This window comes from Sardina pilchardus, chromosome 3, assembly GCF_963854185.1.
Source record: "Sardina pilchardus chromosome 3, fSarPil1.1, whole genome shotgun sequence".
NCBI lineage: Eukaryota > Metazoa > Chordata > Actinopteri > Clupeiformes > Clupeidae > Sardina > Sardina pilchardus.
This window is the reverse complement of record NC_084996.1, coordinates 20,529,746-20,542,533: the sequence shown is the minus strand read 5'-3', so window position 1 is coordinate 20,542,533 and position 12,788 is coordinate 20,529,746. Positions and strand designations below refer to the sequence as shown.

Genomic DNA, 12,788 nt, shown 5'->3' with positions numbered 1-12,788 from the left:
TTTATAAAATAGATAGATAGATAGATAGGCTAGATAGATAGGCTAGATAGGTAGGTAGATAGATAGATAGATAGATAGATAGATAGATAGATAGATAGATAGATAGATAGATAGATTCAAGATTGGTGGATTAAATGGTTCGTGTTGATGAGTGTTCATATTGTGAATGCAGATAATACAGTGTGCTTTTTCAATGTTAAAAGTTGAAATAGGTGAATACGTCTTTGGAGAGGTTGATAAACTCTATTTTTGAAATGCCTGGGGTGAATAAACTGCGTTTACTTACTTTTAGCCTCCACTTTTAGCCTCCACTACAATATTATAGGATTTTTTCACTTTCCTTTTCCAACCTTTTAGAATTAGTTAAAACTTTAACTTCTTTACTTACTACTTACAACTTCTGCTGATATTGATCATGCATATGGTAGAGAACTACATGAGATCGTTGGTCTTCTTGGAATTTTGAGAATTCATCGCATTTGGACCTCAGATTACTTGCAGTACCCTGGCACTACCACAAGGAAATGGTCGTACGTCAGGTTGGAACCTGACGTGGAGATAAGCACTTTTCCACGTCAAAGACGGTCTTTATAAATCTGAGCGTTGCCATGGATTTGAGCGTACGCACGGTCTTAGATCAAATCTGTGCGTAAGAAAGTTTTATAGGTGTCTGGGATTTTCCACCATTCACACATGTGATGCATCTCAAGCAACCAACCATGCTAAAATTGAATGTAAGGCCAGCGATGTGACAGTCAAATGCAAAGGTAGAAAAATTTTATTACACACACTACTGGCGAAGCAATCACCCATATATTCAGTGGAGGTACACTGAGCAGACAATTTCTGTTTTCTGTTCTGACCTCTATGACGTATCAAAACTGCCCTGAACTTCCCTTTCTCACACAGACTGGGCTCAGAGAAGCACCACCGATCACACCACTGATCACTGAGTTGATAAGATGGAGTAGGCTAAGACCAAAACAAAATATGACTATTTCCCTAACTTGAGGAAGCAGCCTCCTGTCTCCAAGGTAACACACCAACTTTCCAGTGTGAATCAATGGAGACTTCAGTGTGTGTTAGACTGAATAAGGTTTTGTGGGGACATCTGTGTATTTTCATCTGAATAAGGCTTTGTGGGGACATCAGTGTATTTTCATCTGAATAAGGTTTTGTTGGGGACATCAGTGTGTATTAGACTGAATAAGCCTTTGTGGGGACATCAGTGTGTTTCTGACTGAATAAGGTTTGTGGGGACATCAGTGTGTTTTTCACTGAATAAGCCTTTGTGGGGACATCAGTGTGTTTTTGACTGAGTAAGGTTTTGTGGGGACATCAGTGTGTTTTTGACTGAGTAAGGTGTTGTGGGGAGAGCAGTGTCTGTTGGTTTAAGTAAGGCTTTTTGGGGATATCAGTGTATTTTAATCTGAGTAAAACCTTGGGACCTTAATGTGAATGTGTTGGTTTCAGTGAAGGTCTTTACACACTGAACACAATCCCATAATTCCAAAAGAATTATACAATTAGCCATCTCAAATTTCTGGGGTCTATTGATATTACCAGATTCCAGGCAATCTCCTCTAAATAGTATGACAAGAAATATTTCTCCTGACATGCTTTCTGTGGTGAACACATTGTGGTTTTCACAGTCACTCCAACTTCTCCCCCAGCCACAAAACTCCTACCTCTCTCCTACCTCTCCTGCTCCTATCTTCCATTTACATCCCCCAATAGACTGATGACCTGCACCTCTGACTCACTCCCTATGTAAACCCCTGTCTCCTCTGTCTTTGTCTGGCCTCATCTGTGATGACTTCCTTGAAGTGTTCTCTGCTCAGCCTGACTCCTGGCCTCCCTCTCCTTCATTTCCCCATGCCTGCTCCTATGCCTTCCTGGTCTCCTCCTGAGTCCCCTTCCCGCTCCTGTTCAGTTAAGTTTTCTAATCTTCTGTGCCTGTGACTCTTTTCAGTTGCCCGTCGAATCATAGCACCCTCAGCGAGCCAAGCTCCCGCATAGCACCGGCAGAAACAAATCTCTAGCGCCGCCACTGTAACCTTGGATCTTTTATCTGGGTGTAATATCCCATTTGTCTGTCTTATTTTAAACTTTACCTCCCTGTACCGAGACTGTGTGCTCTGACAGTGATAAGACACGTAAATATGGATATGGAACAGGAGTAGGACCATACATTTACACATTTTTCCCTTTATTTATAGGTTAATATAAGACATATGTACTAGGGCTGGGACTCGATTAAAAAAATTAATCTAATTAATTAGAGGCTTTGTAATTAATTAATCGAAATTAATCGCATTTTAATTGTATATAAATATATGACCTGAGAACAGTGAGAAGTATTTTTTTTCACATGGATTTTTAGTATAGCCTACCATTGGATAATGACTGAATACATAGGCCTAAGCTTAAGCAACAAAAATATTGTTTATTAATAAGTCCAACAGACCAGTGCAATTTTTGCCATAAAGTGTAGCAATACCATATTTAGAAATAGTACATTTTCAGAAATTCATGTAGCCTATAGATAGGTAGACCTTCTGTAAACTATAATACTGTGATATCCTGTTAATTGTGTCACCTGTTACCTTGAGTTGAGTTCATGAAATTGTTGTGTCGCTTTAAGGGGAACTGGGGGGCGGAGTTTAAGTGTGTGCGTGTGTGCTTGTATGCGGTTCTGAGTGTGAAGTTTCTTTTAGGTCTATGAAAGTTGGACATGGAATTAGGTGCGGTGGATTACTGTTATAAGCGTGAGTTGTGGCTGTAACAGCAACTCGGTTGCTATTTGTTTAATAAATAAAGCTCAGAGGTTTCCCTCAAGTGTCTGGAGTAGGCCTATCACAATACTTTGTCCACGCTAGCAGCTAGCTGCTTTATGTTTTGCACTGAGGTGATACCTGCGGTGATACGTCCTTGTTGCATAGGTTGCACACAACCATGCTCTTATCTACGCTTCCATCCGTTCGTTTTTTGTAACAACATTTCCCATCCACAGGGCAAACCAACGCGGTCACATCAGCTTCTTTGTTCATGTTCACTGTGCCACTGTGGTTTGTTTTGTCTGAACCGAACTCATGCGCGTTACTTGGTGCTCCAGTATAATCGGTCCGTCTGAAACTCATCCAGTGAGAAACGTTCCGCGGTGCAAAAATAAATAGGCATACGATTAAAATGCGTCAATTTTTTTTAACGCATTAATGTTTGTGTAATTAATTAATCGTAATTAACGCGCTAAAGTCCCGGCCCTAATATGTACATTTTATTACATCATATAAGTGATACACATACATGTCATATTTGGATAGCATAGATATGTAGTATACAATATAGATGGCCCTTATAATGACCAAGAACAAATCAAAGCTATCCTGAAAAAAACCCAGGGTTCTAGAACACTCCATATAAGCCCATACATCACAGTATTTGTACATCTTAAAATGTTGAAAGGAACTTTCCTGTAAAAAAATGTGTTGGAAAACCCTGTAGAAATTTTACAACACAGTGTGTGTAGTTTAATTAGATAACCAGACTGACTTTTCTGTTGGTCCATACAGTATGCCCTTCGCCTATTCCTATTACTATGGTTAGGCCTACTGTTCACTGAGTGTTGCAAAGACACCGAATGCAATTGTGCAATGTGCATACTTGTCTCCCTAAGATCACTGTTGAATGAAACAACATATTTTCAATAGACACAAAGGGACATGATGTGAACCAGTGTGTGTGTCAGGCCAGGTAGTTGTGTAGCTGTGCTGTGTGTTGTGTTGTGTAGCTGTTGTGCAACTGTGCTGTATGTTGTGTTGCATTGTGTGTAGGTGTTGTGTAACTGTGCTACAGTGTATGTGTTGTGCTGTGTTGTGTAACTGTAATGTAACTGTACTGTGTGTTGGGTTAAGTTGTGTAGCTGTGTTGTGTGTTAAGTTGTGTAGCTGTGCTGTGTGTTGTGTTAAGTTGTGTAGCTGTGGGGTAGCTGCGCTGTTTTGTTGTGTGTTAGATGAGCAGAGCCTTGACAGGGAGAACAGACAGGAGCAGGACCATCAGAGATGCCGTCAGACCCGAGGCCTTAGACACCCTCACAGGTGGCGGGACAAACACGTTTCTCCCCTCTGAAAAAAAACACACAAAAAAAAAACAATTGAGATTATAGATAGCGGAATGTCCGATATTGCTAATAGGAGGGTAGTTTTCTGGTATCGATAACAAAGACAATTGTTTTCAGGTGAACAAACTGACAAACTGCAACAACACCAGCAAAACTAGTGTCACAATGGTTTCCTCAGATGTTAAAGGTATGGATGCCATCATACAGTATATTGCTGAATTACATTTGGAACAAAGGGGAAAAAATCAGACTACAATGATTACAGTAAATGAAGGACAACAGTCAATGTTGAATCATCATTGTTTACCTTCATTGCCATTGACCAAAACCAGAGGCCCCAGTGAGATGGAGGCGCTGTCATGGAAGTCAACAGAACGACGATGCCTCTGATGGTAACCTGGGTAACAGTGCTGTGAACAGGAAGAGAAAGAGGAAATGTTGCTGGACCAGCTCAGAATAGATGTCCTTTTTACAACCTAAGGTCTATTTACTGTAGTTAACAACTTTAAACATCACTGAATGGACTTACAGTAAATGCTAAGGGGGCAGGGAGCATGTAAAAAAGCTATTTTATACCCCAGACAATGCTAATACACTTCTGTGGTAGTCTGGTGAAGGCCTCTACAAACAAACCAAAGTTCTGTAAACCATTAGAAGTGTAAAGAGAGGTTATAACAAGACCTGTATCTGCAGGAAGAAAATTCCCTGATTTCCTGATTCGGAATTGTCAAAACAGTGAGTGCATTCAATCTTGCATCGCTGCTCAGATCTGGCTAAATCGTACGATTCAAATATGGCTTATGTTTATCGAACACTCCCGCTGATTCGATGATAATGGACCCGGAAGCCAGGGATTTTTCTTTTCTGGTTACTACTTGATAGGCTAGCTCCTTAGCCACTATGCTGCCACTACTACAATGTCCCCCTGCTGTGGTTTGCATGTGTTGAACTTACAGCTGTGCAGTCATTGTTTGCCATCAAGCACAGGTGGATGCTGCAGTGCAGGTAAACCCTGGAGGAGTTTGCATGGAAGGTGAACATCCTGAAGGAGAATCGGCCTGTTGTGCTGACCCCATTCTCCACCAGCTCCACTGTGTTGTCATTGGGGTTAGCACACCTACAGAGACAGACACACATCCAAGTGATGACAACAGCAAGGCTTATGTGTTCTGGGTTGGAAAAGGGGAGGAAGACAAAATAGGAATCCTTTCTGTAATATCAATGCCTATAATTTACAAGAGCGTCGTCCGCAGAGTAATTTTTGATGAGGTTTAAGCACATGTGCTTGCAGGGACCTTATTAATTTACAGGTGTGATAGTCTGGTAGTACGGAAAATAACAGGTAGTAGTTGACTGGTATTTAGCAGATGCTCCTGTCCACATAATCACACCGTGGGTTCAGGGATCAAACCTCAGTCTGACTACTTTTTAGTGGTGGGGGGAAAAATCAATTCTGTTCAGTATCGCAATATACAATGCACGCACTTATATTGATACTAGAAGCTCAAAGTATCGCAATACTTAATTATAGAATTCGATTATCTATTTTACTTTTATTCGAGTCGAGTTTACTCAGGGTTTACTCTGATAACATTAAATTGCTTATTACGGCCACAAGGTGCAACTTGTTGTAGCGTTTCGTTGTGCATTCAACTGCAATTTCAAACAAAAATGGCCTCACATTTAAAAGCGCTCCGTCTTCTTTCACTTTCACGAAAGTGTGGGTGTATTTCGGTTTCAACAAAACCGAATAGTAAGGACGTTGACATGCACCATGTTATTTTCCTCATTTTTTGTAATGCCTTTGAATAATATGGGAGACGTGAATAGCAATATATCGGAGAATCGAATCACATTACTTGTTGTATCTCAATGTCAAGAATCGCAATAATATCGTATCGTGGCCCAAATATCGCAATAGTATCAAATCATCTCTTTTTTTGCCAATTCTCCCCTACAACTACTAGTCTGTTACTTTATAGTAGGTGGTAGTCTGGTATTAGGGTAAAGAACAGGTGATATTCTGGTAATAGGGTGAAGAGCAGGTGAGTCTAGCAGTAGGTGTGTTATAGGTCTTCATTTCTTACTCGTTTCTGATGAGGTCCCATCGGATGTGGTAGTTTGGCTGATTGACAGGAGTGGCCCAGCAGGAGTCGATCACTATGGCGATCTGGCGGCTATCTACTCCATCCACTTGAACAGCCACGTAGATTTGCTGATTCACTCTCACATTCACCCTCCCAGAGAACGCATGGGAGAATCCTGCATCTTCATAGGGAATCATACGGACATGGTAGCTTCCTTCCCCTCCTGGTAGCTTCTTAGTAATTTGGCTGAAGAAACAAACACATAGAGGATGAATAGTAGAATTCAGTTCATACGAAGTCTTATGATTGTGTTTGATCACTGCGGTAAGGCACTGCAAACTAACATGAAGTAAAGCATGAACATGGAGTGATAGAGGGAAGAACAAACCTCTCCAGTGGGTTGATTTCTATATTCATGGAGAGGGTCTGTGTTAGGGGGTAGACACAGCTGAAGAGCAGGTTTATCTGTCTCTCTCTGCTGATGGGACCGCTGGCTGTGTTGGCCTCCCCATGGATGGAGTTCTCATAGATGAAGTGGGTGCTGTTACTCTGTTGACCAACACACAGCACACACAGGGTAAATGTCCATGACAACTATGATGTTCTGCCGAATATGATATTTAGACTGTTCTTTGGAGGACTTCCAGAGGTAAGATCTTTTGGCTTTGCTCACAGAACAATACCTAACGATAATTCTACACCAAAGAAGAGCTCTGTATGTAATTGCTTACTGTACTGACTATCACCAAGATCAGTAATTATTCTTCTGGATAAAAATACTAAAATAAAAACAATTGAATGTTGCATTCAAATGAGGGCAAAGCTGTTGTACCTTTAGTGAGGTCCCACAAATGTGGTTGTCATTGTCGAAGAGGAACTCCACTCTGCCATCTTGGAGTGTGCCGTTGCAGCTAGGGTCATTGAGGCGGAGGGAGTCAGCCAAGAAGCCTGCCTCAAACAGCTGGCAGCGAGACAAAGACATGGTGCCTGTGCTGCTGGAACAGAACTCCTGAGAGTCTGAGAGAGAGGGTGGAGGAAATAATGACATTTAAAACACTTCTGTTCAACATGCCATGTCAACATCAGCAGCATTAATAGATCTTATGAACCCTTACCATAGCACTCAGGATGAGGTCTCGGGTGATCCTCATTGCAGAAGCAGCCACAGACTCCATCCTTCTGGCCACACCACTCATCCTCAGTGCAGTCCAGCTCTTCACAAGGGTCAACTGCAGCTGTTCAAGAATGCATGATGACACATGTTGCTTAATTGCAAAATCAAGTAATTACACAAAGCCATGGGCAATTATGTGCTTACTGCTTACATAATCACAGGCTCACATGCCTGATCTTTAATGCAATATCTACGTTGTATTACATCTACACATCACTGTAATAGTGAGGCAGACAGTGAAAGTAATGTGAACCTGATGTACTCACAGCAATGCAGTGCAGAACGCCATTCTGGTGTGTGGAGCCCCAGCACATTGCAAGCTGTCTCATAGGCCTCCACTGCTGAGCACAGCATGCTATTGGCTGGTGTGTAGGCACAGAGATCGTACACACAGGAAGTGAAGTAGGCCTGTGGGTCAACATGTAGGTGGCACTGCTGAAATGGGCCACTGCTGTTGGTGATGATGCTGCACAGATCTGTGTATTCTGCTTCAAATACACACGTGTCGTCTCCAATTCGGTCACTGGCTCCACATCTAGGGAAGGTGACGAGAAAGAAATAAGTACTGTAGTAGTAAGAAGTTTTGCTTGTGTGAAGTTTAAAGTGTACCTGGCAGCATTGCCTTTAAGATAAAGGAACAACCGCTCAGATTTTTAGGCCAGTCTGCCAAACAGTTAACATATTACACATTTTTGAGCACGAAGGTTATCTAGTTATTGTCAGTCAATTCATTCTATAGTTTGGAATTCTAAACAAATGTATCATTTTTCCAATAACTCTAACTCACCCAGGACTGCTTGCATCTGATTTCCAACTTTGACCGAATTCATTGTCAGTCTGGGCCAGAGTGCCATTGGGCAGAACTTTGTCATCTGCTGGGTTGCCATTGTGGTTGCCACACATTCCACATACAGATTGGTGATAATCTGGACTCAGTCTGACTAGCAGTCTACTACGACCATCAAACTGGACCACTAGCTCTCCTGAGGCATTCACAACCACAAATCCTGACTCACGAGTCAACTGCGCCAGGGAGCCAACCTGAATGCTGTTTGCATTGTTATCTTGACCATCAACCTAGAAAAAAACAGACAGTTACAGGTGAGGTGGGACAGACATGGTTGCATACTAAACTTCAAAAACATGTTCTCACTGGCTGTACCCTTTTGTGCACAATCAGAGAAGTTCCGCAGTGTAAGAGGTACCTTGACTCTCCTGTTCTGTCCAATGCTGATGTGGCTTTGAACTCCTCCCTGAGAGAGCCACACATCCACAGTGGACACAAACGACACAACTAAGTTGCCACGGTGCCTGTTAGCGGCTACTACACGGAAGGCCAGGGCATCATCACTCATGTTGCCACAGGTGTGGGTAATCTCATAAGCACAGGTGCCCTGGAGTTGGATATTTATAACATGTTTAGAAATGTCAGAATCGAGAACCTCCAGAAACATCTAGAGACATTTTTCTCATATTTAGGATCTCACTTTCTATTCATATTTAGAATTCTGTACTGTCTGTTCTACCTGAAAGTGAGCCACAGCCCCATCAAAGGTGAAGTAGTGAGGGTCTCCCCAGACCGTGCAGGTTGACAGGTGACCATAGCAACCCCGGTGGCCATCTTTGACTGAGCATTCCTGACTGGGAGGGCAAGAGGACTGGATACAGCGAAGGTCATTGGGGGCAAAACATTCACAGCGCTGCGAACAGTCTTGTGTCCAGAACTGTTCTCCGATCTAAGAAACACAAATAACACTGAGATTTAATTTACTTGCTAATAGAAGTGAGTTAATAAAATCACTGTGTGAGACACGTCAGCCTCTTGGTCAGGTTCTGCTTACATCAAAGTAGAAGCCGTCATAAAGACAGCCACACTGCTCCACAGGCACACAGCGCCCCGCGCTCCTCACAAATCCATCATCGCAGAAACAGCCCTCAGCACACGTCCTGTCACAGCTGGCATCAATGCTGCTGGCACAGGTGTGCCCACACTCTGTGCCACACAGATTGTAGTGGCTGTTTTCTGGACACTCCATTTCTGTTGATATAGGTATGGTTTTATCACTTTTCAAATATTCTAATCCACCAATCAAACCACAAACATAATAAGGGCAAGTCAAGGCCTGGAGACTTACGGCAGGTGGAGTTCTGTCTCCAGGGGTAGATGATGACATTTTCTGCTTGGCATGCGCTGACATATGCTTCCATTGCACGGCAGAGGACTTCACTTCTGTCGCCAGACAAGCACACGTCAAACACACAGTCGTTGAAGAATTGCTGGGGGTCCACATGGGAATGGCAGAAGCTCAGTGGTCCATTGCTAGCTCTGAGTAGCTCACACATGGCACGGGCTCTCCAGTCGTCTTGACACACTGGACAGGAGTTTCCACATCCTCCAGTACAGGGAATGCCGTCATCAATCTTCCAGTAGTCCCCGAACTCAGAGACAGAGAGGGCAACAGAGCCTGAACTGGCGTTATGGACTGTAAAGTCATCACCCTGGAAACCGTTGAAGTTACCGCACAAACCGCATGTAGCTCCACTGTAGTTGGATGGTACTGTGATGTCCAACACCCAACGGCCGTCATAACTGACAGTTAGACCAAAGTCTGTTTTCACAAATGTGTGGAGCCCATTGGCATACACTGACACTCTTCCCTGATCAAGAACGATTGGCAAGTTTCTTGTCTCCCCATTCACCTGAAGTCAGAGTTATCATTTGTGAGACATAATTTTATGTAACTTGTTAACAATTGTGTTTGAAAAGGGTGTATACAAAACAGAGGTGATAGATTGTAAAGGCTTGCTTTGGGCTTACTTATCCTAATTTTTTGTTAACAAATCTGTTCAGCATTTGTTGTGCAAACTAAAGCCTAATGAGGCCTCATCCATATGACAGATTCAGAAACTGATTTTACACTGATGACAGAAGAACACTACCCTGCAACTAAAGATTACCTTAAAATAATCCGACAAAAAATAACTTGACCCTCACCTGCACAGTCCCCTGGTTGTATTTTGAGATGTACACGAGATGTCCAGACACATTGACGTAAACAGCCACAGTGATGGAGACTTGCAGACCATTCCATGCCTCGTTCCTGGCCTCTACCTGAAAGTGAGGTAGATCTTGTGTTCCATTGCAAACTGATGCCAGGACGTAACGACAAGTGCCCTGGAAGTCAAAGGTGCGTCTGTCGAAGGAGGTGTAGTGTGGGTCTCCAGAGGCCGAGCAGGTGGCCTCAGGTTTGGGATGGCAGCCATACTGTCCATCCACGACTCGACAAGACTCCTGAGCACCACAAGAAGAGGCGGTGCAATGTGACTGCCCAGTAATGCCATTACACTGGCACAGGAACTGGCACTCCTCACCGTACCAGTAGCGCTCTCCACTCTGTCTGTAACGCCCGCCGTGGTGGCAGCCACAACCCGTGGGTGGCACACAGCGATCCCCACTCAGGAGGAACCCGTCATTACACTGGCACCCCTCCTGGCACTGCTGTGTGCACAGGAAGGGGAAAGACAGGCTTGGGCAGGAAGCAGGGCAGGACGTACCACATAGCTCATAATGGCTGTTAGTTGGGCAGGTTGCATCTATAACAAGGAATGGCAGATCAGTTTCATTTCAAACTTATTTCTTCTGCTATATTTATTATAATATGTTTTAAGAAGTTGAGATTGAAAGGAATTTAACTCCCTTACCACAGCTAGTGATGTTCCTCCATTCCCCAACTGTGACGCCACTCTGTTGGCAAAGTAGAGAGTAGCCACGCAGTGCCTCGCACAGTCCCTCTCGAGCACCTTGCGTCCTCACTAGAGTCTGGACACAGTCTTCAATTCGGCTCCAGGGCTCAAGACTTGCTTGGCACTGGCCAAAAGGCCCATGTGCCCATCCCATGATGTCGCAGAGGTCCCTAAACTGGCTGGTGTTCTGGTAGTGTCCAGGTTCCCAGACCTGAGGTTCTACACAGTGTGTTGACAGGGAGCCATCTCTCCAGCTGTCTCCAAACTGCTGAGAGTCGTTGAGGGGCATTCCAGTTGGGGAGAAGAAGTCGTCATGAGGGTCTCCATTCAGATTTCCACACAGGCCTCCTAGAGTGCCGTTGTAGTTGCCTGGAGCGGTGATGCGGATGACGTGTGGCCAGTCAGCTCTTACCAACACTCCGAAGTTGGTCTCTATGACAACACCCTTTACACTGCTGTGGTAGATGCTAATATGACCGGGGCTGACGCTGAACGGAAGGCCCACTGTTTGCCCATCCACCTGATGGGAGAACATTAGGTTTATACTAGGGCTGGGACAACGCATCGACTTAACCGATTAGTTCGACGCAAAAAATACGTCGGTTCAAAATATGCGAATCGACACGTCGTCAAAATCAAAACAAGGTTGGCGGCAACGTGAGTGACAACTCAGAATTTCAAAAGTGCAAGGCACTGCAGCACGCACTCGTTCCTCTACTGCGTTTCTCTAACTATGGGCCGCGGACGGAGCTGCACCGGTCCGCAATGTAGAGAGACTGCTGGTCTGTGAGGCGTGGAGTGAAATTACAGTAGGCTCGGTGCTTCACCTGATAATTTGCTGCGCAATTGATGAAGCAACCGCGGCCCGACAGAAAAAGAAAACAAAAGTTTCAGCAATCAGGAGGAAATACTTGCTAATTCGATGTGAATAAACATACAGCAACACAATTAAGTGTTGGTATGAGCGTTCATTGAATGCATGCATGTGCGTGTTTGCGCGACAGAAACTGAAACTAATCGATAACGTTGGTGGCAAGTTCCGTTCAACCTACTGTTTAATTATTTAACGACATTTAATAGAACAACGTGGATTCTTGATACAGAGCAGAGTATAGTTCAGTCAGATTTGAATATGGTCAAAAGATTGCAGCTTTAGTCTTTCATCTAAAAATCTCCAGATCAGTGATTTACGCCTATCTGCTCGGCCATAATACATAGACTAAAGTTGGTACGTGCTTCCTGAATCCTTACATTCAGAGATTCAAATGGAATTTCATTAAAAAGCATGTCAATTTTGTCTCCATTTGCCTACCAGAGTTTGATGCTTGCATGAGGGAAACATCCCAAAACAATAGCACCCATATTATTGCTGTTGTTTTCAGAAGTACTGTATTTATCATGCAACCATGCAAAAGCTATTGTAATTATACTGTATCTTACATTACTAGAGCAGGTCTCTGATTTTTTCACAAACTTTTTGTGAACAATGTTAGCATTTAAAACATTGACTGCTTTGAAGTGAAAGTACACTTAATACAGCATAATAATAATTATAATAATGATCATCATAATGATGATTTGATGGGGGTATACAGTATGTGTAGGTGGGCCCTATGGCCCCAAAGACCCAAAGACTTACAATAAGCCTACTTAAGTTGTCATT

General features: G+C 43.4%; 1 protein-coding gene across 2 annotated transcripts in view; it reads right to left on the bottom strand.

The window, feature by feature from the left end:
• Positions 1-762: 762 nt before the first annotated feature.
• The window catches only part of LOC134077002 (alpha-tectorin-like), a 32,846-nt gene continuing 20,820 nt past the window's right edge, over positions 763-12,788 (bottom strand). For both annotated transcript variants that reach the window (XM_062532336.1, XM_062532337.1), the window contains 15 exons: positions 11,084-11,645; positions 10,377-10,975; positions 9,517-10,081; positions 9,223-9,419; positions 8,908-9,117; positions 8,587-8,775; positions 8,169-8,458; positions 7,648-7,916; positions 7,323-7,442; positions 7,040-7,224; positions 6,596-6,756; positions 6,208-6,453; positions 5,075-5,237; positions 4,428-4,530; positions 763-4,124 (listed from right to left, as the gene is read on the bottom strand). In XM_062532336.1, coding sequence (XP_062388320.1) covers positions 4,009-4,124; positions 4,428-4,530; positions 5,075-5,237; positions 6,208-6,453; positions 6,596-6,756; positions 7,040-7,224; positions 7,323-7,442; positions 7,648-7,916; positions 8,169-8,458; positions 8,587-8,775; positions 8,908-9,117; positions 9,223-9,419; positions 9,517-10,081; positions 10,377-10,975; positions 11,084-11,645 — 3,975 coding nt within the window. In that variant the 3' untranslated portion in view covers positions 763-4,008. The remainder of the gene's footprint in view (positions 4,125-4,427; positions 4,531-5,074; positions 5,238-6,207; positions 6,454-6,595; positions 6,757-7,039; positions 7,225-7,322; positions 7,443-7,647; positions 7,917-8,168; positions 8,459-8,586; positions 8,776-8,907; positions 9,118-9,222; positions 9,420-9,516; positions 10,082-10,376; positions 10,976-11,083; positions 11,646-12,788) is intronic.